This window comes from Letharia columbiana, assembly GCF_014066305.1.
Source record: "Letharia columbiana isolate WasteWater2 chromosome Unknown Sc0000001_s0, whole genome shotgun sequence".
NCBI classification, from domain to species: Eukaryota; Fungi; Ascomycota; class Lecanoromycetes; order Lecanorales; family Parmeliaceae; genus Letharia; species Letharia columbiana.
Window position 1 is genome coordinate 320,526 of NW_023501037.1, and position 23,015 is coordinate 343,540.

Genomic DNA, 23,015 nt, shown 5'->3' on the forward strand with positions numbered 1-23,015 from the left:
AGAAGCCCAAGTAATGATCGTAGCCGAGAAATCCTGAAGTCCCGACTCCCCACCTCCCAACCCCCATTTCCTCCCCCAGCCAACACTCACACGACAACAACAATGTCGAACCCACCCCGAATCCACACCTACCACTGCCTCTGCTCCACCCTCCTCCTCGCAACACCCTACCCACTCTCCGCGCTGCCCCGCCGCGCCCCTCCCTCCCTCGACCGCGCCCACATCCTCCCTCTGCCCCCGTTGTCACGACCCCAGACCGAGACCGGCAATGCGGACATGAGCTCCCTCCACATCGACGGCCGCGCGGGGGCAGGAACGGTAGAGGGTGGGCCGCTGCCGAGTCTGCTGACGCCCAGTCTCCGGCCGGGGCGGAAGGTGCTGGTTGTGAGGCGGGAGGATGGGTTTGAGAAGAGGAGGTTGTATAGGTGTGGGAGATGCGGGGTCGGTGTGGGGTATGAGATTGTGAGGGAGGGAGGTGGGGAGGGGGGTGGGAAGGAGGGGGGGAGGGTGATTTATTTGATGGAGGGGGGGTTGGTGGAGACGGGGGAGATGGGGAGGGAGGGTGGGGTATGAGTGATTGGGTCAAGAGAGTCTGAGGAGGTAAAGTGGTTGAGGAACGGGGCTTGGTGGATATTGCTGAGCACCTGGGTCATGGAGGCGGACTACGATTAAGCGCACAAGACGTGTGTGACAGGGCTCCTATGTTCTCGATCCTATCTCCAGCCCTCGAAACAAAGTACAGAAATGTCCATCCCCGGCTATCCCGGGCCTCGATCTATGCACCGAAAGGGATAACGCCTAGAGTATGTGGATGGTCGATGGTAGGAAACAACAGAGAAGTGATCGAGACAGTGGTATCAATTGGCGAGGATGGTCCGGACGAGGTCTAGGGGGCCTCACGTCAGCTAGATGCTCTCAGAAGAATGCGCAGACCAGAGGTACCAGTGTAGTTGATTTCCCCACTACTCGTGTCCACCGCCTTCAATAGCTCATCCACCTCATCGTCACTCATCTTCTCTCCAAGGTTCGTCAAGACTGCGAGCCTCTGTCAGCACTCCAAAAAGTTCCATAGCCACACACGCAACACGACATACTGTATCTAAGCTGGCCCACGCCAATGAAGCCCGTCATGTCTTTGTCAAACACCTGGAAGCCCCGGCAATACTCTTCTGGCTCGCCCGGGTCTCGGAATCCACCCGGTCGGTTCAGGACTTTTTGGAAAGAGTCGAAGTCGACTATGATTGCGCAAATACAACACATTAGCCATATATCCCTCGGCTCCAAAGATTGTGTTATTGCTGCAACTTACAGTCACCGCCAACACCCTTCTCCAAGTCATGTATTTCCGCCAACGTTGGGTTCTGTCCGCATGCTCGAAGGAGGTCCCCTAACGATTCAAGGGCAACGCGGCCATTGCCGCGCTTGTCGAAGAGGGCGAAGGCTTCTTTGTAGTTTGTGGATGCCTGTAGATGTTGTCAGTAGATGATAGCAGGAGAAAGCATGATGGGCAGCCTGTGCTTACCATCGCTGCAGTCGCGAGGAGTCGAAGTCTTGTTTCTTGTGAGCAGACAGATAGAAGATTCGTGACAAGCTAGCTCTTAGTATTTTGAAGCTATTTGTATGCAGTGCAAGTAGAATGGATGATCGCAGATGCGGTTTAAAGGTTTGTTTACATTTGATCTTGGTGTGGGGTTTCCTTGGCGGCTGACTAAGCGCCGCCAAAAGATATTTGGTCCTTCACGACGACCATCTGTCCGTACCTTGTAACCTACATCTCGTAAAATCCTTTACGAGGGAATTTCAATCTCAAACATAATGTTGCTTCTAACATCTGTGATTCCTGCGTGGTGATCTCGCTTTAATACTCTCTACAGGATGCGATTTCATGGCATTCACCCATTGATCATGCCCCCGTATTTATGTAGTCCCAATGCACGGGCCCCAAGCATCTGGGTACAATCCCAAAAAAACAATTCTATTCGTATCGAAGACTCTCCGCCGATGAGCTCAATTGGCGTTCTTGAAGCATTCTCAAGTCGCACGTCTCTGATTTATTTCCAACGTTTCCGGAGCGCAGTAACTATGTTGCTTGCCTGCTTCCCCAGGCAATAATGATGCGCAATTCCTCAGCTGCCCATTATTGATATCAACCTGATCCACAATGGCCGCTGAGAGAAACGCGATCTATGTTGACCGAGAAGTACCGGAGATTCTGACAATTGCTACTCGTGTTTCATGCGAGGAAAATTGCTATTCAAGGCTAATAGTCTATATCGAAAGGTCATCATCCGAAACTACCTCTTACTTCTCCCGAGACTCGTGCTGCGAGTCTGCGTTCTGCCTTTGAAAAGCAACGCTGACTCCAAAATCCGCGCAGATGGCATTAACCCTATTGTTTGAAGGACCATCATGCCTAACGTCAAGCCGAACCACCGACCTTGAATTGTGCGTACCGAACCATTGTCCCATACGACCAAATCCGCAAGGACGCAATTGCAAAGGATCTGATTGACAAGCTCACAATGGAGGTGTGGATGTCGGACAAAAGCTACATAATTTCATACCCAATTTCTCCAGCCAAAGACTTAGATATGGCTCTTTCGCATTACCGTTTGAACTTGTTCAATGACGTCGAACTAGTCGATATTCAAGGTTTGAGATACACATATACAGACTACGATCCTGGAATTTAGCGCATCGTGGACATGATCTCGGAAGCTCAGAGGTGGCCTTTGATGGCCACAGGCCCTTCGAATAGGTGGTCAACACCTTCTCGGAACATTGTCCTGATAGGCGACGCGGCTTACTCCATGCTGATCCATTTGACGCAAGGAACGGCGACTTCAATATGGAAGACGGAATATTTCTTGCGAAGACCATTGGTGAAGCGGTGAACGGCAACATGACCATTGCAGAAGCAGTCGAGCTGTACGAACGAGAGCCGATGCGGAAAGCATACGCTAAGTAGCGCGAAATGGCATCTTTCAGACAGACAAGAGCAATGAGCCCGTGACAACGCCTTGTCGCCCGAGCTCACAGGAGAAACAGTACGTGCGATCTCCCAACCTTTATGGTGATACCGCAGCCGTTCTAGAAGTCTATGGGTTCGAAGCCGAGGAGCATGTCCGGATAGCAATAGCCAAATTTCTCCAGCAGCGTGAGCCAGCTGATCCCCAAACAGGGGTCACGAAGCCACTTGAAGATAAGTACATGAACTGGTTTCGGCCAACGCGGGAGAAGGCGCGATTGTAGATAGTCCTATGCAAAACACAATATCTCATTGATCATGCCGTCCGTCAGAGCGTCATATCTCCATATCATCCTCATCATCCTCGCCCCCTCCAATCCCATTCTCCCTCTCCTCGGCCTCCCTCTCGCGCCTGCTCATCTCCTTGCTCGCTCCAATTTTCCTCAACCCATCCACAACACCCCCAATAAAAGCCCTCCCCTCAGCCACCTCCATCCCGCCTACTCCGTTCATGTTGACCTCCCTTCCTCCCTCCAACACCCCCACTCCAGCCCTCATCTTCGCCATTCGTACCTCACGCAGATCCCGCATCAATCTCCTTACATTGTCAGGTTCGGGGATATCATCACTTGCGGCTTCCAGTAGCATCTCGCCTAATTCGAGCCAGTGATAGGGTAGTGCGTCTGGTGGGGCGTTGGCTGTGGCGCTGGGCAGGAAGGGCGGGGAGGTGGTTGTATGAGGTGGTAAAGGCAGTGGGGGGGAGAAAGACGGTGTTGACTTTTCAAAGTCGAGGATCGAGTGGAGTGATGGAGGAGAGAGCCATGGTGGAGGCAGGACGTTGGCCCGACGTTGGCGTTTAAGGAGAAGGGCGAGCCAGAGGGGAAGTGGAGTGCGGTAGGGAGGGTTGAGGGGTGGAATGGGTCCCTGTATGGGGAAAGGCGGTTAGCAATTGTCTAAACAGCTTCATAGCAAGGATACGTGGTAGTAGATATCTTACAATCCATTTAAGAGACGACAACTGACTGTGGGCTCAACTCACCCCAAGTAGTTCGAGCCCCTCGAGCCGTTGGCGGGGAATAACCGTTACCATCTCCATTTCGCACAGAAATGCGGTCTCAGGAGGTGTCAAGCCTGGCGGCAATGGTAAGGCCATTGTGTGAAGTACCCAAAATCAAGAGAGTCACGAAGGAGATTGAAGTTTGAAGACCTGTGAGTTAGTCATAGAGACAATCGCGCTACGCGTGAAGTTTGCTGAATCTGGAAGCCACAACTCGTCTACAGCGTCTACAAAGATTACAATATCCTTTCTTTCTTCTCCTTCTTTACTTCTTCGTCTGCTTCTTCTTCTTCTTCTTAGTATGTCAGATAAACCAACTTCACCCGACACATGGCGCGTTCTATTGGATCGCTGACCTCCTGGAGCTCTGCCATTGCGCTTGTGTCTCTTACAGCTGCGCTCTGGTCATGCCTGATCGATGCCATCGTGCCTGACCCATATCTTGTAAGCCTGGCTCTTAAGCCCTCAAACAATACTCATGCAAGCAGGATGAGGTTTTTCATGTTGGGCAAGCACACGCCTATCTCCGTGGTCAATGGGAAATCTGGGACCCAAAGCTTACGACTCCTCCTGGCCTGTGAGCTCCATTGAGTGCTTGTGTGGCACTCCCGAGGACTAATCTTGTCCAAAAGGTATCTTGCCTCATGGATCTTATGGAAACCACCCCTAGCCTTGGGTCTCCGACATGTCTTTACTGATATCTTGACTGATGCATCGGCCTTGCGCTTTACCAACATCATCGGTAGTGTATTACTTGCGTGGCTAGTACGCTCGCTTCTGCTTCTCAACATCGAAGTACGTGATGGGAATTGTGGAAGGAAGCATGAGTCGAACGTACGATGCAAGCGCTGTCCCAATTGGTCTGGCTGGGAGTTGATTCATACTACCATCAACGTCTATCTGTTTCCACCCTTATTCTTCTTTTATGGACTCTATTACACAGATGTCTTATCAGCACTCTCTGTGCTCTATGCATATCGATGCTACCTTGCAAAACAACAGACCAGGGTCCTTTTTGCGGGCCTCCTGTCTTTACTGTTTCGGCAGACCAACATCTTCTGGGTGTCTTTCTTCCTGGGAGGTCTTGAATTATGCAGGACGATCCCCAAAGGTCGACCCGAGATCGAATTTCCAAGCCAGCCTACTTTCTACGATGTTATTGAGGGAAGCTGGCAACATGCTTCAGCGTATGATCCACTCATCAGCCAGGCGTGCTTTGAAGGTCATAATGGCACGGCGGTGATGCAAAATTCCTACTGACCTTTTCTGTAGACTACATCAAGACCGGCATCTCCTACGCTATTGCTGGGCTGACTAATTTCTCAACTGTCATGTGGTCAATGAGTTCGTACCTCGTCATACTCTGCGCTTTTGCGGAATTTGTATTTTGGAACGGCGGTGTCGTGCTAGGTACGCGAAACCTTCTATCTCTTCTTTTCCGGATCCTCACATCTTTCAGGGGACAAGGAGAACCATGTTGCATCACTCCATCTTACGCAGATGATCTACATCTGGCCGTACTTTGCCTTCTTCTCCTGGCCTCTTCTCTATCCTCAATACCTCCTCGCATTAGCACAGCCCATCTTTCCTGTCCGTATCACAAAAGGGAAAATAAGCGCTACCACAATGGCAGTCATGTTGGTGGTAATCCGCTACAACACCATCGTTCATCCTTTCACGCTTGCCGATAACCGCCATTACATGTTCTACGTCTTCCGCATTCTTCTCCGCCATCCATCGATAAAGTATCTTGCTGTGTTGATCTACATCGACTGCGCTTGGGATACGCTGTCTGGTCTTAGTTGGCTGCCAACCGCAAGATTGGTATCTCAACAAGAACCTAGCCCCAGGAAGAGAAAGTTTCCACAGGAGGAACCATTTCCACCTTCACCCCAATTAAATCCTAGCCCAATGAAGAGGTCAAAATCTCAGGAGAGCATTTTGCCACCTTCACTGCGGCCAAGTCTCAGCTCCAGAATGACAGAAATGCCGAAGTTTGCCATTCCTCCACCGCCTCCAAAGAAGCAAAAGAAGCAAAAGAAGAAAAAGAAACAAGTCTCGGGCCATCGAGCCAGCTTCACCCTCATCTGGCTTCTCGCAACTGCACTCTCTATCATTACAACGCCCCTCGTCGAACCAAGGTATCTGATTGTGCCGTGGCTGATATGGCGACTTCATATGGCGATTCCGCGCCCCGGAAGACCCTCTGTACCCGCGACAAGGCCAGATACTATGGAAAAGAGGTTCTTCGAGGCACTCAAAGCAGCACTCTACGAGCGGCACGATCACCGTCTTTGGCTCGAGACAATGTGGTTTCTTGCCATTAACCTGGCCACTGGATACATTTTTCTGTACTGGGGGTTTGAATGGCCGCAGGAACCGGGCAAGGTGCAGAGATTCATGTGGTGAAAACGATGTATGAGTAAGGACAACCGAAGGCGCACCGGCGGAGATTCGAGCAGAGTCTGAGCATAGATCGTGCACTTTTACAGCGTATCATGGTTTATGCTGCTGTGATCAAGGGCTCATACCCTTGTACTGGTAAAGGAATAGAGTACTACATCCCGTATCTAATAGTATGAACACAGCTGATCACTCCAAACGCTTAGACTCAAACGCAGTTTTTAAGTCTAACAATAGTGGTAAGCAATCTACTCTTGCCTTAAAACCCGCTCATCCTTCCATCAATAGACGCGAGGTCCGGGTCCAACAGATAAATATTACCCCCATTGGAAAGCGATTTCGAGTAGTAAAAACGAGCGGAAGTCTTCTCCTTCTTGGCACCAGAACACATTGAATGATTACTATCCTTCTCCTCCTCCTCCTCATCCTCCTCCTCCCCTTCCTCCGTCCCCTTCAACCAACCAAAAGCAAAACTTTTAAAACCCCCCCAAAAAAAAAAATAAAAAATTAAAAAAAAAAAGATTTCCCCCCCCTTCCTCCGTCCCCTTCAACCAACCAAAAGCGTAGCTTCTAAACGCCGCCGCAAATCAAAATGTGAACACTCGAGAAAATACGTGGAAGATGAGAGACGGGTAAAAATTCGACGACGTCTGTGGCCCCCCCGAACCGACTTGATTTCTCACGTGTGGCACCCAGCCGCCGGTTTCGACGCACAGTGTTGCTGTAGAGTGAGGAATTAAAACACTGAGGCGTTGCTTTTTCCAAAGGGATGGCCATGATCCATTCCTTGCACAAAAGTGGCATCGGCCGCCTTTTGTGGGACACGCAGTGCTCACGGTTGAGTGGAGACAGGAGCCCCTTGTGTAGTCTTCCGAGGCGGAGGGTTGTCCACTGGATCGCATGACAGGTGCCGCTGGGCAGCTGGCTCCTGATCGCTTGTGCTTTTGTTTGATAGGACGGGTAGAGACGTCGGGGATGAGATTGTTAGATATGGCCGGTGCTGATTCTGCTCTTGCGAAGAGAGAGAGAAAGAGAGGGCGAACGGAAGACAGGCCGAGGGCCAAAGTTGTCGTCCGACTTTAGCGACAGCACAGGCTCCGTGCGTCCTCCTGTCCCGCAAAGGTTTTCCGGGGTAACGTTAGTCGAGAAGAGCGGTGAGCGCTCCGCACGAAAACCTGACCGGGTGGTGAACCAGTCGATTCATCTCGAGATTTGCTACTAGAGGCCTCGTCTGACATCGTACTCGTACTCTAGGAGAGACTGCAGTCATCATCCCATGGTGCATTCGGCCAATTGGCGGTTATCATGGCGGTGGTCACTTTGGGGGTAGGACTTGACATGGGTGATTGGTTGAGGGCGTAAGCGAATAAGATGCTGACTCGGAGCAGAGAGCAATGTCGGCGATGGAGTAGATAGTATTGTGGTCGAAGGATATAGAGTATATTTTGCCTGTGTTCCGAGGTCAGGAAATATAGCGGCGATGGAGAGGCCTTTTGAGCCGTGGCCTGGATCGTCTGTAACGTGCAGGTAAGGTAGGGCCCAATCATATGGCTTGATGGGTGTCTTGGTCTTGGCAGCCACAAATTCAATCTCCACGCTAACCTCCCCTAGTCAGGCTGTCGGAATACCTCCGTCCTCCACGTGCTCGAGCCCACTTGGGTAGTAAAACACAGTACGCCTCAAGCCACCCGATTCCAGCGCAGCCTACTTAAAAGTACTTTAACATTACGGAAATGTGAGTCGGGCTAAAAACTCGTCGGAACCAAAAGAAGAATGAGGTAATACTGTAGCAAGTCGGATGAATTTGTTTACTATGACATTGGTCATTGTATTATCACCATTCGTAAAGTAGCATACCAGACATGCTATGTCTCGTCATGCCTGCAAAGTCCACTCGAGAGTATACCTTATATTTGGTAAGGGTGCCAAGGTCCAAGATTCAAGGCCGGGTTTAACACATCTGCGCCCTAGATCGTAAGATGTCGTCGATCTTTTCACTCCTCGGAAGTTGTAGAGCTGGTGGAGCGTCCCATTGGTCGGTCACATCATGAGCATTACTGAATTATGTCAATGAGTGGAGGGGAAAAGCACAACCCTGGATCACCTACCTGAGTCATTTTCCCTTTTCACCCTTCACATACTGCTAGTCAGAGTTCTCTTAGCGCTCTCCGCTGCGGTATTCGGCGAACCGAGGGCTCGCCACTTTGGACTGGACATGATAAGGTAATAATCATCACCGAGTCTTTTCAATTTTTGTGAATTAATTTTTTTAAGAAAGCAACGTGGTGATCTGCCGGCAGCTAGAGAGAAGGCAAAGGTTTGCTCCAAATGGTCTAAATATCAATAACATGGGTTGTTGGCGCCGAGGAGGCATCTGAAACCCCCGTGCCAACAGCACTGGAAACGTCTGAGAGATTGAAACTCGGAGATTCCAAACAGCCGAGATTGCCCAATTGAGCCTTGACCCTAGAGTTGTTGATATGGCGTTGCTTGTTTCATTAGTCGCTTCTCCAGCGTCAGATGTGACGAGCGGGTCCGTGCCATCATGTGGCTTGTTCATTTTTCGGGACCATGTATATACGTACCGATTGTGAGCCATGTGCGCATACCTAGGTATCTATCCAAGAGAAAATGCGTCTGCACCTGTGAGACCTCCTGTTGTCGAGCAGAGCGAGTCGGCACACTTCCGCGCTGGTGCAGCTAAAATTAGTCTCCTGCCGAGAGTTCATTATTGCTCTGAATGCAGCGAGTCCCGGGAATAATTTAGTATATGTAATCTGGGCTCGTGTACATACTGCGGGGGCAAATTTCGCCGTTTGCAACTGCCAACAATGCTCAGGGACGTTGCATTGCATATGCGTGCATATACATAAACACGAGGCTGCACATGGGCATTGAAGGTACAAGGTACAAAACACGCGAAACCTGCAGGTAACCCGACACCCTTGCTTGAAACGTGTTCTTGTTCTCAAAGACCAGGGTCTGCGGGGCAGCATGCAGTCTGGGATTGCCAAAATAGGGTAATTGAAAAAAAAAAAAAAAGTAAAAAAAAAAAAAAAAAAATTTAAGGGAAAAAAAAAAAAAAAAAAAGGGGAAGAAAAAAAAAAAAAAGGGGGAAAAAAAAAAGAAAAAAAAAAAAAGAAGAGAAAAAAAAATAAATATATGTCTGCACCCGGGCAAGCTCAGCAGGTGAGAAGGTGGCAAAGAGAAGAGCTATCATGGTGTTGTTAATTTACCTAAGGTAAGTAGAATCACGTAAGATACCATCGCTGTCCGAGGAGCCTTTTGACGGTGGAGCCACGGATGGCTCAAACCATGGGAGATCTTGGCATGCGCGCTAGTAACTTTAGCCTTTCTTCTGGAAGACAAAATTGGGCAGAGTGAATAAATGTGGTGAAAGAACCCCACGATCCGAACTCCCTTGCAGCTGTATAATGGAATCCGCTTTTCCTTAGTAGTATCTTACATTTATACCCAAATCCAATAGAACGATATCTTCGTAAGACAATCCAATCCATCAGACTCCCAAGCATCATAGAGTACAAGAATAATCTCATTACAAGATATCAGTGGGGCTTATCATCTACGAGATCACGAATCCTTCTCAGCAGCAGCAGCAGCAGCAGCAGCAGTCTCATTGCCGCTTCAGCTGGGGAGGAGGCAAGGAGGCAGCGAGGCAGTCTAAGCAGAGCAGGCTAAGCAGCAAAGCCCATGCTTACTATGTTAGCAGTTAGCACACACGGTGATGCTATGCTTATTGCTTACAGGGATCTCACATGCTCCTTCTTTCTTTAGCCTTTAGCGTCATCCTTCTTCCCTGCGCCCTCGTGTCTTTGTCGATCAATGATCTGACACACCCAAACTCTTTTCTTTTGCCGGTCGTAGCGGACCCTTAGCTTTGGCACTGTTCTTCCTCCGACATCTCCCACCACCGCTTCCCAGGCTCCCCAGGATCAAACTATTACCACTACCACTACCACTACCACTACCATTAACCACTACCATTAACCACTACCAACATGTCATCACAGCACATCTACCAACCCCAGACTCCATAATAATAATAATTTTACCTTTTCCATTCCCTCCGTCCACTGGTTTCTGGCTTGTCAATCTAAGGGGTAACTGCCGAACAGCCCTAGCCTTGAATCGTCTTACAGCGGTTTTTTTTCCCCAATTCCTCCCTCCCCTGCTGGACCTGCTCGTTTGCTTCAATAATCGCAGCTTACATGACGGGTCTGTCCTCGCTCCTGCTTGCTCCACTCTATCGTGGAAACACCCTTGCTGCTTTCCAGCCGCTATCCGGACACTATCTTCGTCAACGAGAGCCATGATTAACACTGCTCAGAACACATAGATAATCCTTCTCAGCCGTACCCTCCGACAACTCAACGCCATCCTCCCCCATCTTTCACACCAACATCGTCCCGCGATCCTGACAGCAATACCTCCGCCACCGGCCATCAGGCCAGGCACAACAGACTCTCAATAGCCGCTATCGCCCGTGAGAAAACAACCGCTGCTCTGGCCAACCTCTCCGTCCGGACCAAGACATCGACACAGTCTCTGCACTCATCGTCATCATCGTCTGCGGAACTACCCAAGCAGGCACCAACCGTTGCACCGTCTGCCGACAACAACTCCAGGCAGCACAAGGGCTATTTCAATATCTCGCCTGGTCGCCCTGACGTTAGCAAGGAGCCTGAATCGGCCATCTCACCTGGCTCAGTCCACAGCCCAGGAGCCGAGGGCTTAGCCCCATCAGCTGGTTTGTCTTCTCTTACCCAAGACCGGCGACGACTCCTAAATAGGACTCCCTCCCCTTCGATCCGTAACATCCCATCCCCATCAACGGAAACCCCTCAACAGGCCGCACAAAACAAGATGCATCAAACGTCTTCGAGGCTTCTCCGGATGACAGATGAAGAACGACCATTCACCAGAGACTTCGAAGATTTGTTCTCGACGCTGATGGTCAGCCTGCCGCTGTCAGCTCATCGTGTGCGTTTCCAAAAGATCGATCATACATTTACTTCGGAAGAAGCCATCAACAATCTTGGCTCTCTCAAATTCTCCCAATCCAACCGGATGCCCGATCCGAAAGATCCGTCACGCATCGTGACCACCACGACCACCACGACGTTCTCGATGGCGAAGGAAATGGCGCGATCGGTTTGTCAGCGCTTTATGGACGCTCGCTTCGTCGAGCACGCAGACATGAGAACCGTGCCTGTCTTTCCCCTCAAGAATGCCGTTTGGCAGCTTACACCAAAAGGTATGCATGTACTGACCCGATTCTGCCAGCGCAATGGCATCAACCAAAGACATGTGCTTGATCTTTTGGATAGCGCCCGCAATACCATGCAATTGGTCATCTTGGAAAGAGACGGTACCTCGGATAAGCTATCGCATGATCGCGCGACGATAGAAGTCATCTTCCGACGATTCGCTGGTCAGGACGGTCCTAACATCAAGCTCAGCACATCAGCCTCTGATAATGACTCACTGAGCGATTACTACAATGGAATGATAGGTGTGAAGATGGCAAAAGAAAGAAAGATCCTAGACCGTGTTGTTCCAAATACTTTTACTGGCAAGACAGCTGTCGACTGGCTGATGGATTGCTGTACCACTGTGGACCGCAGAGAAGTGTATGAGATTGCTGAACTTTTCGTATCTCACGGACTCATCTGGGCCGTCGTAGAAGACAAAGTCTATGCTCATCAGAACCCCGGTGCATCAAGATTCCAGCCCACTAAGAATGCCATTTACGGTCTCACAGACAAGGGCCAACGCATTGCAGGATGGCTAGGGAGAGAGGATAGCCCAAGTGGTGATGATAGCAGAGGAGAGTCGTCAAAGAACGCCAGGAACAACGCTAAGAATCAACCAAGAGACTCAAACAACAACCGACTCAACATCATCGTCAATGATCCAGCTCTGCGTCTCCTATTCAGGGAGTTTTTGCGAGACACCCATTGCGAAGAAAACTTGGCATTCTACCTTGAGGTTCGAGAGTTCACAAGGAGCTACGACGCTGCTGAAAGAGCAAAGGCCTTCTCGAGGCTAGACACGATTAGGGAGAATCTGGCGGCTGCATATGGTAAGTCTGCAGCTCCACGTCGAGTGTTCAAGGCTAAATGTCTCCAGGTCTCTACAACGCCTTTTTGGCACCTGGCTCTCCATGTGAGCTCAACATTGACCACAACCTGCGCAACAGCCTAGCAGGGCGCATGACGAGGGCTGTTGGTGATGACGACTCACTGCTAAAGAGCTTGCAAGAAGTCGTTGGATTATTCAAGGATGCTCAAACATCCGTTTTCAAATTGATGTCAAGCGTAAGCACCGCAGCCATATTTCGTTCAATTTGATCATCTTTGCTGACGATGTATCCAGGATTCCGTTCCCAAATTTCTCAAAGAACCCAAATATGCCGCTGTGCTGGCCCAGCACAACTTTGATCATGCGGTGGCACAAGCAAACCATTACGGATCGTCACAGATGGTCCTGCCGGAGCGATCAAGAAGTAAAGCTGTTCGAGACCGGGATCATCGGGCGTCGTAATCAAAATGACCTCTGACTTGCATAATTTTTTTGGTGATGTGTGACTCCGGAAATGATGGGAAGCCGAACGTGATTGGAAATCATTTTCACCGCCCTGCCGTGCATGAAATCATGCATGGTGCTCCACTCTTCCGTCTTTGGATCACACCGATGATTGCGTGGCCTGCAAAAACAATTCATCCGGCCGCTACGCTGGATTAGGATATAATGGTTCTTTCTTGGTCTGAGTGGAACAGGCTCGCCTACTCGGTGTGCAAGAGCAATCATGTCTCATGGGCCGGCATCTCAAAATGCCTCGTTACGAATTGTTATGGTTCCTGCATATGGCGTGGATGACACTCGGAAGTTTCTAGACACAACATGTTGTGATTGCGTGCAGCGGAGATCCTCGGCTGGGCAGCATGCAGCATCTTCTATTTCCGCGTTACGCATCTGGGAGGGCAACTGTATTCTTGACGAACGCCCTTGTTTAGTTTGTTTTCATCGTTAGCGGGTTGATTTGGAAAGAGAGCTTGGCTCTCTGTTTCGAGGGTGCGAGGACGCGAAAGCAGGCATGGCCACACTCAGGGTTACATATTTTGGTAGCTGGACATAGAAAGAGCATAGAAATAAGTAAACCACCTGAACAGAAGGCCAGAGTGCGATGATGGCGATTCCTCGAAAATCACCACCCAATTACATTCCGTGCCCAGCTTCACATTGGGACCAATGATAAGGGGCTGTCTAAATACTCGTGCAAGAAGTGCCTGCTGTCATTTTGTATTCTGATGGTCTCAGAGACTTGATATTCGCTTAGCGGCATCACGTAGCAGGTTATTCACTTTCCCCTTTACGATACTTTTATAACCCCCTCCTTAACATAATACCTAACAGATAAGTATACGTGTGACTGCCTTTCAGGCTCTCTCCGACATAGCCCGTCATGCCAAGCTTCGATCCCTCTCCCCGAGCTGCCAAACGGCAGAAGACTACTTCAGACGACTCAAGTTTACTCTTTACCTCTCGAGTCTTACGGACAGTGAAGCAAGCTGTCTCCGGAAAAGCTTCGGGTCCCAAGATCAACGATGTCTTCAACGAGACAAAGTTGATGGAGAGCGGTGAGGATACCCCAGGGACAGCTGTCAAGAATACCCGTGGACAGAAGTCGAATGGCAAAGACGCACTACAACAAAAATCTGGTGGGAAGAAAGCAGTATCGGCCCCAGTGATAGGTCATATGCTACTTGAGCATGCGAAGGATGAAATAGATGAGCTGGATGGGGAGGTGGAGGGCACCCCGAGTAGGGGGGGCCGACGAAAGGTCAATGAGAGAAGCCAGGAGCAATCGAAGACCACGGAGCTTTCAGAGACATCTACGAAGAAGAAGAGAATGAAGTATAAAGGCTGGGTAGAGATCGAAGAACCGGATGAGCTGCAGGGAGAAACTGGGCCCGGTGATGCTAGGGACTCGGACAATGCTTTGGGAGCCGACCATCTCGATTCCGGGAAACGCCTGTCTGAAGCTGTCCGGAAGGCCACCAGGGCTATAAAGCGAGCCAAAGAGCTGGAGATAGACATGCGTGACCAACCAGGCACCGGGACTCCAAGTGGCAGGTTACATCGGAAGTTAGGGCGGCTCTCTGATGGGGACGACAACGCTGCGAAAGCAGCGTCTGTTACTACAACGAGCTTGCGCCGGAACCAGGGTCAGCGAAAGCAGCCCCTGAAAACGGCTACCGTCTTGGAGGATAATAAGGGTGAGGTGGAAGACCCAGGCTTTGGGAAGATGCCTACGAGGAAGGCGTCTGTTGATGACCTCGCTCAAGGGCATCGAACGGATGAGCTTGATCATACGCAACCACTAGATACCCCCTCTAGAAAGTCAAGAAAGAAGCGCAAGGATCCGGCGCCCGCGATGGCAAATGGAGAGTCGTCACTCTCAAGAATATCGCCAGTGTCGGCGTTAGATGGCTCGACTAAGGACGATGGGACCAAAGTCCTGAGTGACGATGCGAAAGCACTCCAGAAATTGCTACAAGATGAACCTGAACTGCTCACCATGCTCCAAACCCGGATACTTGAGAGCCTGACAGGCAAGCGACGTCTGCCGTTAGTGAACTTGGAAAACGAATACCGGAAGGTCCATCAATTGGTCGAGCAGACAGTCCTAGCCGGCGAAGGGAACTCAATGCTTATTACCGGATCTCGGGGAAGTGGCAAGACGACTTTAGTCGAGACTGCCATCTCAGAGGTCGCTTCTGATCATCGTGACGAATTCCACGTGGTACGACTAAACGGTTTCATTCATACAGACGATAAGCTCGCTCTTCGCGAAATCTGGCGCCAGCTTGGCCGAGAAATGGAGGTGGAAGACGATGTCTTGGGTGGTAGAAGTAATTACGCAGATACACTGGCTTCGTTACTGGCATTACTTTCTCATCCTGCCCAACAAATGGAAGATGATGATGCTGCTACTGCCAGATCTGTCGTCTTCATCCTTGATGAGTTTGATCTCTTCGCCTCTCACCCACGCCAAACCCTTCTTTACAACCTTTTTGATGTCGCCCAATCACGCAACGCTCCAATTGCCGTTCTGGGCTTGACAACAAAAGTCAACGTCGTTGATAGTCTTGAGAAACGAGTAAAAAGTCGTTTCGGACAACGCTACGTCCACCTCTTACTCCCACGAAGCTTTACCGCCTTTCAAGAGATCTGTATCTCAGCCTTGTACTACCAGTCTTCCGCCCAGCATCGACTCCTGGGCAGCAACGCGGCTCTCCAAAATCTCTCCATGGCCTGGAATGCCTACCTCGTGCACCTCTTTGCTACCCCCCAGGTCGATCAATTTCTGCAGACACTCTATACGTCCAGCAAGTCTGTCGCTGCCTTTCTCTCTGCCTCTCTCCTTCCAATCGCCACCATGTCAGCCGTCAACATACCTACAGCTTCATCCTTCATCTTTCATTCTCTCCAACCTCCTGACAGCAAACTCGTCCTCTTTTCCTCCCTCTCTACGCTTGAGCTCTCTCTTCTCATTGCCGCAGCCCGTCTAGACATCATCCTCGACACCGATGTGTGCACTTTCAGCATGGTGTATGAAGAATATGTCGCTCTAGCCAGCAAATCAAAACTGCAATCTAGCGCTGCAGGGCAGATGGCTGTGGGTGGAGGAGCGAGAGTGTGGAGCAAGGATGTTTCCAAAGGAGCATGGGAGCATTTGTCGAGTTTGGAGCTTGTGCTGCCTGCTGTGGGTGCAGGAAGGGGAGGAGGAAGGGGGGAGATGTGGAGGGTTGATGTTGGGTTGGAGGAAATCGGTGTGGGGTTGGAGGGAGTCGATGTGCCTGGGAAGGCAGGGCTAGGCAAGTGGTGTAAAGAGATTTGAATTGTATAGTACTTACCTGCGAGCATCGAACGTCGACTCGTAACTATGCAGTGGTTGAGGCGCCTAAGGCGCCAACCCTTTGGTCCATGGAGACAATAGCTCTCACCACATCATTTGGAAAGGCCGCCTAGCCTGTGAAGGGCAGGAACGCAGAAGACAAGTACTCCCATCCTTCCTGAGACAACTTTACGGGCAGTCCGAAGATTTTTCCAAGGAGAGCGCCGCAATCCTGGGGCTGTCTTCTCATTCCAGGCCACCAAGCCCGGTTCCACCTCTGCGCCATCCATACGAAGCCTTCACCAATCTCACGGAGAGCTTCGAACGGAAAACCCTGCGTGAGCGCATTTCGCCACTCCTCGCGGCCTCGGTCCCGACTCCGCGGACAGAAAAGGGCACTCATGTCCAACCAACCAACCACCCTCTGTCATGCTTCTGAATACATCCAAGAGCAGCGGCCGTACAGTGATGCACCCCCCGACCTCTACACTTCTACAGTGCAGCGGAGAATCCAGATCAACCGTTTCCCGCAGCGTTCACCGGGTCTCTCGCGGACTCTGGACTTCAAGATCGTTTGCTGCAATGCGAGCTGATCACATCGTACGCGCTGACTCAATCCGTGGTGCGTGACAGGGGCAGGCGCTACGGGCGGAGGAATCGGTGAACCACGAGCTCTACAAGGCGCCCGAACGATGTGACTGCTATACGGGTCGCTTTGATTGAGTGGTTCGTTGGGTGCTACTGTCGAGATATTGGCTGCTGGGATCAGTGAATGGGGCTTAGGATGGGCTCGTGGAGCATTGTGGGGAAGGAAGGGTCGTGTATGCTCGAAAGTATGGAAGATGACGGAGTGAGTGTGTTTTGCTTGAATCATCGGATCATCCGCCGTTCTTGACGGTGGTGCAGCGACGGTGAGCTTTTTCGTCTACGGCTCCATGCTCAATGATGCCTTTACCAACTTTGACACGCGAAGTCGCTGCATCCCTGTCACAGAAAATATACTCATTATAGCATCCCGTAGCTCTGTGTCGCTGACTCTAATCGGACACGAATTTGAGTCCCTCGATCTCATTTGTCTTCTTCGGTCGTGATTTGCGATTCGGCGTGCGGGCGATCCCTCCCACGCGCTGAGCGGCGTCTTCTCTCCATCATGCTACGGGTCGCTGCTGTAACCACCCCCGAAGCCGGTGAAAAGTCTGATGGATCTCGCACTCGGCCGTGAATCATACGATATGGACTGATGAGCATGAGACACCTTGTTGCTTCTCCAGTAGGGGTCAGAGAGAAGTGGCAACGCGCAAAACGGCTGAATATCATCCATCACTCATGAAAGAAGAAAAAAGTGTCGGTCATTGCTCGGGCCTTTCGTTGAGTAGGAAGTAGCACTGCACAATATAAACTCAAATGGATATCACTAAATTCAACGTCAAGTCATAAACTCGCCTTTCCCCTCGGCTCGAAAGGTAGTAGGACCGTGAGTAGTCCAGCAGCGATAAACAGCGCCCCCGAAACATAGACAGGCGCACTGGTTTCAAGGTTGGCATAGATCGCGATGATCGGAGCCATGATTCCGAACACTCTGTTCGCAGTCGCCGTCGAAGCATTCCCAGTCCCTCGGTCTTTGGTTGCGAAGATTTCCGGGGTATACGCATAAAGTACGGCATACATGATGTTACTCATGAAGTTGTAGGCACAGTTCCAGCCCAACAAGGCGTTGGAGGTTACAGCAGTGGTGGAGCAGTACAGGAATACGCCTGTCAACGCTGTCGACATGGCCAAGGCACCTTTTCGACCGAATCGAGGAATTTCGACCAGCGCACCGCCGATCAGAGCCCCTGGGATACCAAGAACGGCGATGATAGTGGAGTTGCGGTAGGTGATGTACGTGGAACCATCGCCGAATTTTGCTCCACGCGTTGCCTGAATATCTACACAGTTTCGGGGTCAGCGTTTCTATTCCTTGACGAAATGTGATTTGCAAGACTTGTCTGAGAAGGATTTCAGGCAGGAGACTTGATTTGCGGCTCCCACAACCTGCCTTGAGATTCAAGTCAAGCTACTGAAAGGGAAGGATTCGCTCCGAAAGGGTACTTACAGGGAAGGAAAGCGTTGTAGAGCGGGAACCCAAGACCAATGAAAGCCCAAATAAGTATGATCAATGATGTCGACCATGCTAATTTTGGGCTTGCGAACAGCGCGCGTAGGTGTGTGAAATTGACCTTTTCAAGCTTACGCTTCAAGGCAGCGCTTGCGTCTACTCCTTGTTGGCCTGTCTGATTGAACACCTCCAGATCCGCCAACGTCAGGTTCGTCGTCTTGCCGTTAATCCTTGCCACCTCGTGCACAACACGGACGGCTTCCTCATCCTTCCCGCGGCCCATCAGGTACTTTGGCGATTCGTAAAGCGTAAAGAGAAAGAACCGACAGCAGAACATGATCATGGCGAGAAGCCCCATTGCAATCATAAACCATCTCCATCCGAAATTCTCAGATCTCGTGCACGTTGTCGCCTTCTCTTGACAGGTATGATATCCAAGCAAAGGCCATGCGATAAGATTCGCCAAGAGCTGGGCAAAAGCCCAGAAGACCGAGAGAACTGTAAGAAGATACTGATGGGACCCTGGTAGAAATTCGAGAAAGATGGCAGAGTCAACCGGCAGGTTACCGCCGACGCCGACACTCCATAGAGCCGCAAAGCAGCCAATTGCAGCAAAATTGGGCGATCCGGCTGCGATGAGGCCGAAGACAGAGGTAATGCCGATTGTAAGGTTGAATGCCCATCGGCGGCCGAAGAGGTCGCCTGCAGACGTCAGTCTTATCTTGGTCACGCTGTGGTACTCCACCACATACATCCGAAGCCCCAAAATATAGCACCCACCAGCAGCCCAATATTCTGTGACAACGAGAGGAGCGGCGGTTCCGAGGGCGAGAACTCGCTTTTTATCGCAGGGAGGATCAGGGATGTGACAATGGGCCAGAGATTATCACTCGCCCAACCGAACCCTGGTCAGCGGATCAGCATCGTGTCCGGTCAAAGGCTGGAAGTGAGTCGAGAGTCAAGACGGCTCTTTGTTCCCGAAACCTGTACAAACCTCCGACGACGACGAACAGCTGCCACTGATACCGTCCCATACCAATGTCCTGGATCGCGCTGTTCAATACCTGCGCCTTGCCCTCGTACACCGGGTCGATAGAGCCTTTGAGCAGCGTGGGCACGAGCTCTTCTTCATTTGGAAGACCATTGTTGAAACTCGGCGTCGAATGCACACTCGCCGCGCCTTTGGACTTGGAGTCGGGCTCCACCTTATCCATGTCTCTTTGTGAAGAAGAAGAGACTGATATTCAAAGGGTTGATCCTGACATACATCCGCCAGACAAACATGAGATGGCTTGATTGTGGAAGAGATAAAAGAGACTCCCGCTCGATGAGTTGAGATATTGACCTGCATCCGTTTGACAGCCATAACCAATTATGTAAAAGCACGAGATCAAGCCACGGGCTGGTGTGACGATTGCACCATTCAGCGCCTATAGTCGTTATCTTCTCCGACCATGTGTAAAGTAGTATGTAGCACTACTGCATGATGCGCCGTTTTGGCAGTTGGATATTCGGAAAAGCTCTGCATAATTGGACAATCGAGGGGAGGATTTTAAGCTGCATGCAATACGTAAGCAGTAACTTGGAGAGGATAAGTGTACTGGGTGACTGGGAAAGAAATAGACGAGGCTTTTTCGGGCTCAGGAAGAACAATGATCCGTCCTTATCGATAAGATGAACCGAGGCAAGACGAAATTCATCAACTCTTGGGTCAACAGTCTCTTAGACCATCAATCAATACCGGCGATGCTTTATAGCATAGCCACTAAAAGTCTTTGGTCAACGCTCCAGAGTGATACTACTCCTTGACCTTCTCCTCCCCAACCCCACCGTTTTGAAACACTAAAACACCTCACGATGGCAGAGTCAAAGCCCACCGCCCTCACCCTCGCCAAAGATTTCGTCGAGGCACTGCTCGCAGGCAGTCACGATCATGGCTTCGACTACGAGCTCTGCAAAGCTATGACTGTGGTCTCAGCATCACTGGACCCCAACCCTCGGGCCGCGACTCGCCTGACCGTCACTCTTGCTATGTGCAATCTTTCCGGCACTTTGCATGGAGGTGCGATCAGCACTTTATTCGACGTATGCACCACGGTGGCTTTGGCAACAGCGAGGAGGGAAGGGTTCTGGGAGATGGCTGGTGTGACGAGAACACTCAGCACTACATGCCTCCTACCAGTGTTCCCGGGGGAGGAAATCGAGATTGTAGGAGAGGTCGTGCAGATTGGCAAGAAGCTTGGTAAGCGAGAGCGAAAAGCTGAGGCCTCTTTAGATGGATTTTTGCTAATCAATCCTTGGCAACAGCCCACATTCTCGCCAAGATGACGCTGGTCAGGAACGGCAAACTGTTAGCGACGGGGGTACACGACAAGGCTAATATTGACCCTCCAGCGGCGATTTTCGGTCTGACTTCGAAATTGTGAGAGAAGAGATATCACGTGTACAAACATGTAACACGGGTTGAGGGCTAGTGTATGCGCGAATACAAAATGCCCAATGCTCAAAATCAAACCCGTGAACAAAGGGAGAAGGCAGATGTTGCAGTTGCCATTGGGTGTCAGGCTACCCACCGCGGATATCTGTTCTTTGCGCTACGACGTTTCAGACACTGCTCTCCAGGAGCGCGAGTGAGGTTAGGAAAGGATATTTCATGATGGGCTGGCATGGATCTACCGCTTTAAACGTCATAACTTGCAGCAAATTGAAATATCAATCAGGACTTGGAGATATATGTGCGAGCTTGCTGCTTGGTAATAGACGAGGATACGTGTCTTTCCGGTGAGGCTGGCTCCAACTCGAAAATGATGAGATGTGGGATGAGAGAGTGCTGTTATATAGACAAAACGCCAACCGTGAAAGGGAAGAGGATCAACGATCCAGCCGCAGCGAAGCCCCAGGCCAGGCCATCAATGCCTACAACTCCCCCAAACTGTGCAATCACGTGCAAAGATATTGGCCATGAATGGATTTTGCGTCACTGCAGCCGAGTCACGCGACACCGATTCAAGTGACACGAGTCTCGTTTTGACTGGTGAAGCAACGGCTCACCAACGGACTGAATAGATGCCGACGCGAGTCGTCTGCCGTGTTGGAGCAGATCAGACTGTGAGACAATATGAGAAAAGAATTTCTCTAGATTTGGGTTCAAGATTTGGCTCTCCTCTCTGCGTTTCGAAAGGATGTGACGGGTGGACGACTTCCCGTGAGCCCTCCCTGGACCAATTATAAGCGACCAATTGGGCCCGCCCCCCAAGCAACATATCCGCGAAGCAGCGTTGCGCTCGAAACCAGAAGCTCGATGTGAAGCAGTGAAAGGTTCCTCTCTAGGCAAGGTGGAGACGTGGTACGGTCGGGTGTCGTTTTGAACCCACACAAATTGTCCGAAGATAACTGAGAAAGGAAATGTGGATGTATGTGGCACGTGTTGCAGGCCCGGAGGAGTGTTTTGCCTCGTGAGCTTCATTGCATGCGCTCAAGAATAGCCAGTCTCTAAGAAACGCCAGGATGCTGTCAGAGTACCATGCCGCTTCGATATTCAATTTGGGTGCCGTAAATCCTGGGAGGTTGAGAAGCTGTATGATGAGTTCCTCGTAATACATCTAAGACCCCGATACCATCAAACGCAGGCCACGTAAGACTGCTCGCCGTTTCATCCCTCTTGCTGTGGTCGTTCCCTCTCCTTCTCCTGGAGTTTCCTCCTAGCAGTGAGTATCATCTCTTCCCTCCGTCTCTTCAGTAGGGCCTGCCTCTCGTTCTTGTTGTTACTCCAAGATTGCGGCTGTGGGCTTCCACTTGGTCCACTGCCTTCCGAAGGTGATGAAGACTGCGACGATACTCTCGATCCGAGATTATACCGCGTTATGAGATCGATGTGTTCTGACTTCGTTTGTGCTGGCGTCGTATTGGCAGTACTAGGTGTTGCGCCAGCTGGTATGACGGGCTGAAAAGATGGTGGTGGCTAGAAATCAACCGTAGAGTCAGCACGTGCTAGGCCCTAGAAAGCCCATCGCTTTTTCAAACACGGGGTCGCTCGAACACACCGGATCAAGCCTTCCTCTCCCTAGTATTCTCTCTGTGGTTGCATTCACACTCCCTCCATTCCGCTGTAAATCCCATATAATCTCCCTCCGCCCTATCTGGGGGAACATCGTAGCTATCTGTTCAACATCCGCAGGGTTGACGGCTCGTGGGTTCGCGCGCGGCGATGAGGTAGACGGCTTTGCGAAGAAGAAGTAGCGAATTGTGAGAGCGGCGAAGGCGGCGAGGAGGAGTAGGGAGGGAACGGAGAGCGTCTGTTGTTGATCTGGCATTTGGGGGGGTGGGATGAAAAGTCCGGAAACGGTGGTACGACAGACGCGACGATAGATAGAAGCTTCACTGAGAGTTGCTTGCTTCGATTGATATCCCGGTGTTATTCTCTAAGCTAGAGTTGGTATAAAGTGTAGTTGGTAACCGGGAATGATCTATTGCAGGACTTCATGAGGTAGGTACTTACGTAGGATCAAAGGTTGTACTCTAGAGTGACGCCACTTGCGGGCCTCTCTTTATGATCCATCCGGACAAT

At 50.8% G+C, this 23,015-nt stretch overlaps 8 protein-coding genes across 8 annotated transcripts; 4 read left to right on the forward strand and 4 right to left on the reverse strand.

Moving 5' to 3' along the window:
• Window positions 1–857: 857 nt before the first annotated feature.
• Window positions 858–1,525, reverse strand: HO173_000725 (uncharacterized protein; the record flags this gene model as incomplete). Its single annotated transcript, XM_037302674.1, has 5 exons — window positions 858–886; window positions 943–1,035; window positions 1,095–1,235; window positions 1,310–1,463; window positions 1,523–1,525. The coding sequence occupies 5 exons, from the start codon at window positions 1,523–1,525 to the stop codon at window positions 858–860; spliced, it is 420 nt and encodes a 139-aa protein (XP_037170181.1).
• A 1,779-nt stretch (window positions 1,526–3,304) lies between these two features.
• Window positions 3,305–4,121, reverse strand: HO173_000726 (uncharacterized protein; the record flags this gene model as incomplete). The annotated part of the gene is made up of 2 exons (XM_037302675.1): window positions 3,305–3,892; window positions 4,008–4,121. The coding sequence occupies 2 exons, from the start codon at window positions 4,119–4,121 to the stop codon at window positions 3,305–3,307; spliced, it is 702 nt and encodes a 233-aa protein (XP_037170182.1).
• A 234-nt stretch (window positions 4,122–4,355) lies between these two features.
• On the forward strand, window positions 4,356–6,434 carry HO173_000727 (uncharacterized protein; the record flags this gene model as incomplete). Its single annotated transcript, XM_037302676.1, has 5 exons — window positions 4,356–4,469; window positions 4,514–4,602; window positions 4,658–5,247; window positions 5,298–5,435; window positions 5,485–6,434. 5 exons carry the CDS (start codon window positions 4,356–4,358, stop codon window positions 6,432–6,434), a joined length of 1,881 nt encoding a protein of 626 aa, XP_037170183.1.
• Window positions 6,435–10,657: 4,223 nt separating this feature from the next.
• On the forward strand, window positions 10,658–12,992 carry HO173_000728 (uncharacterized protein; the record flags this gene model as incomplete). The annotated part of the gene is made up of 4 exons (XM_037302677.1): window positions 10,658–10,664; window positions 10,777–12,531; window positions 12,579–12,766; window positions 12,825–12,992. 4 exons carry the CDS (start codon window positions 10,658–10,660, stop codon window positions 12,990–12,992), a joined length of 2,118 nt encoding a protein of 705 aa, XP_037170184.1.
• Window positions 12,993–13,914: 922 nt separating this feature from the next.
• HO173_000729 (uncharacterized protein) lies at window positions 13,915–16,353 on the forward strand (the record flags this gene model as incomplete). The annotated part of the gene is made up of 1 exon (XM_037302678.1): window positions 13,915–16,353. One exon carries the CDS (start codon window positions 13,915–13,917, stop codon window positions 16,351–16,353), a length of 2,439 nt encoding a protein of 812 aa, XP_037170185.1.
• Window positions 16,354–17,781: 1,428 nt separating this feature from the next.
• HO173_000730 (uncharacterized protein) lies at window positions 17,782–19,662 on the reverse strand (the record flags this gene model as incomplete). The annotated part of the gene is made up of 4 exons (XM_037302679.1): window positions 17,782–18,278; window positions 18,446–19,150; window positions 19,201–19,353; window positions 19,443–19,662. The coding sequence occupies 4 exons, from the start codon at window positions 19,660–19,662 to the stop codon at window positions 17,782–17,784; spliced, it is 1,575 nt and encodes a 524-aa protein (XP_037170186.1).
• Window positions 19,663–20,305: 643 nt separating this feature from the next.
• On the forward strand, window positions 20,306–20,874 carry HO173_000731 (uncharacterized protein; the record flags this gene model as incomplete). The annotated part of the gene is made up of 2 exons (XM_037302680.1): window positions 20,306–20,690; window positions 20,756–20,874. 2 exons carry the CDS (start codon window positions 20,306–20,308, stop codon window positions 20,872–20,874), a joined length of 504 nt encoding a protein of 167 aa, XP_037170187.1.
• Window positions 20,875–22,100: 1,226 nt separating this feature from the next.
• HO173_000732 (uncharacterized protein) lies at window positions 22,101–22,761 on the reverse strand (the record flags this gene model as incomplete). The annotated part of the gene is made up of 2 exons (XM_037302681.1): window positions 22,101–22,409; window positions 22,492–22,761. The coding sequence occupies 2 exons, from the start codon at window positions 22,759–22,761 to the stop codon at window positions 22,101–22,103; spliced, it is 579 nt and encodes a 192-aa protein (XP_037170188.1).
• Window positions 22,762–23,015: the final 254 nt, after the last annotated feature.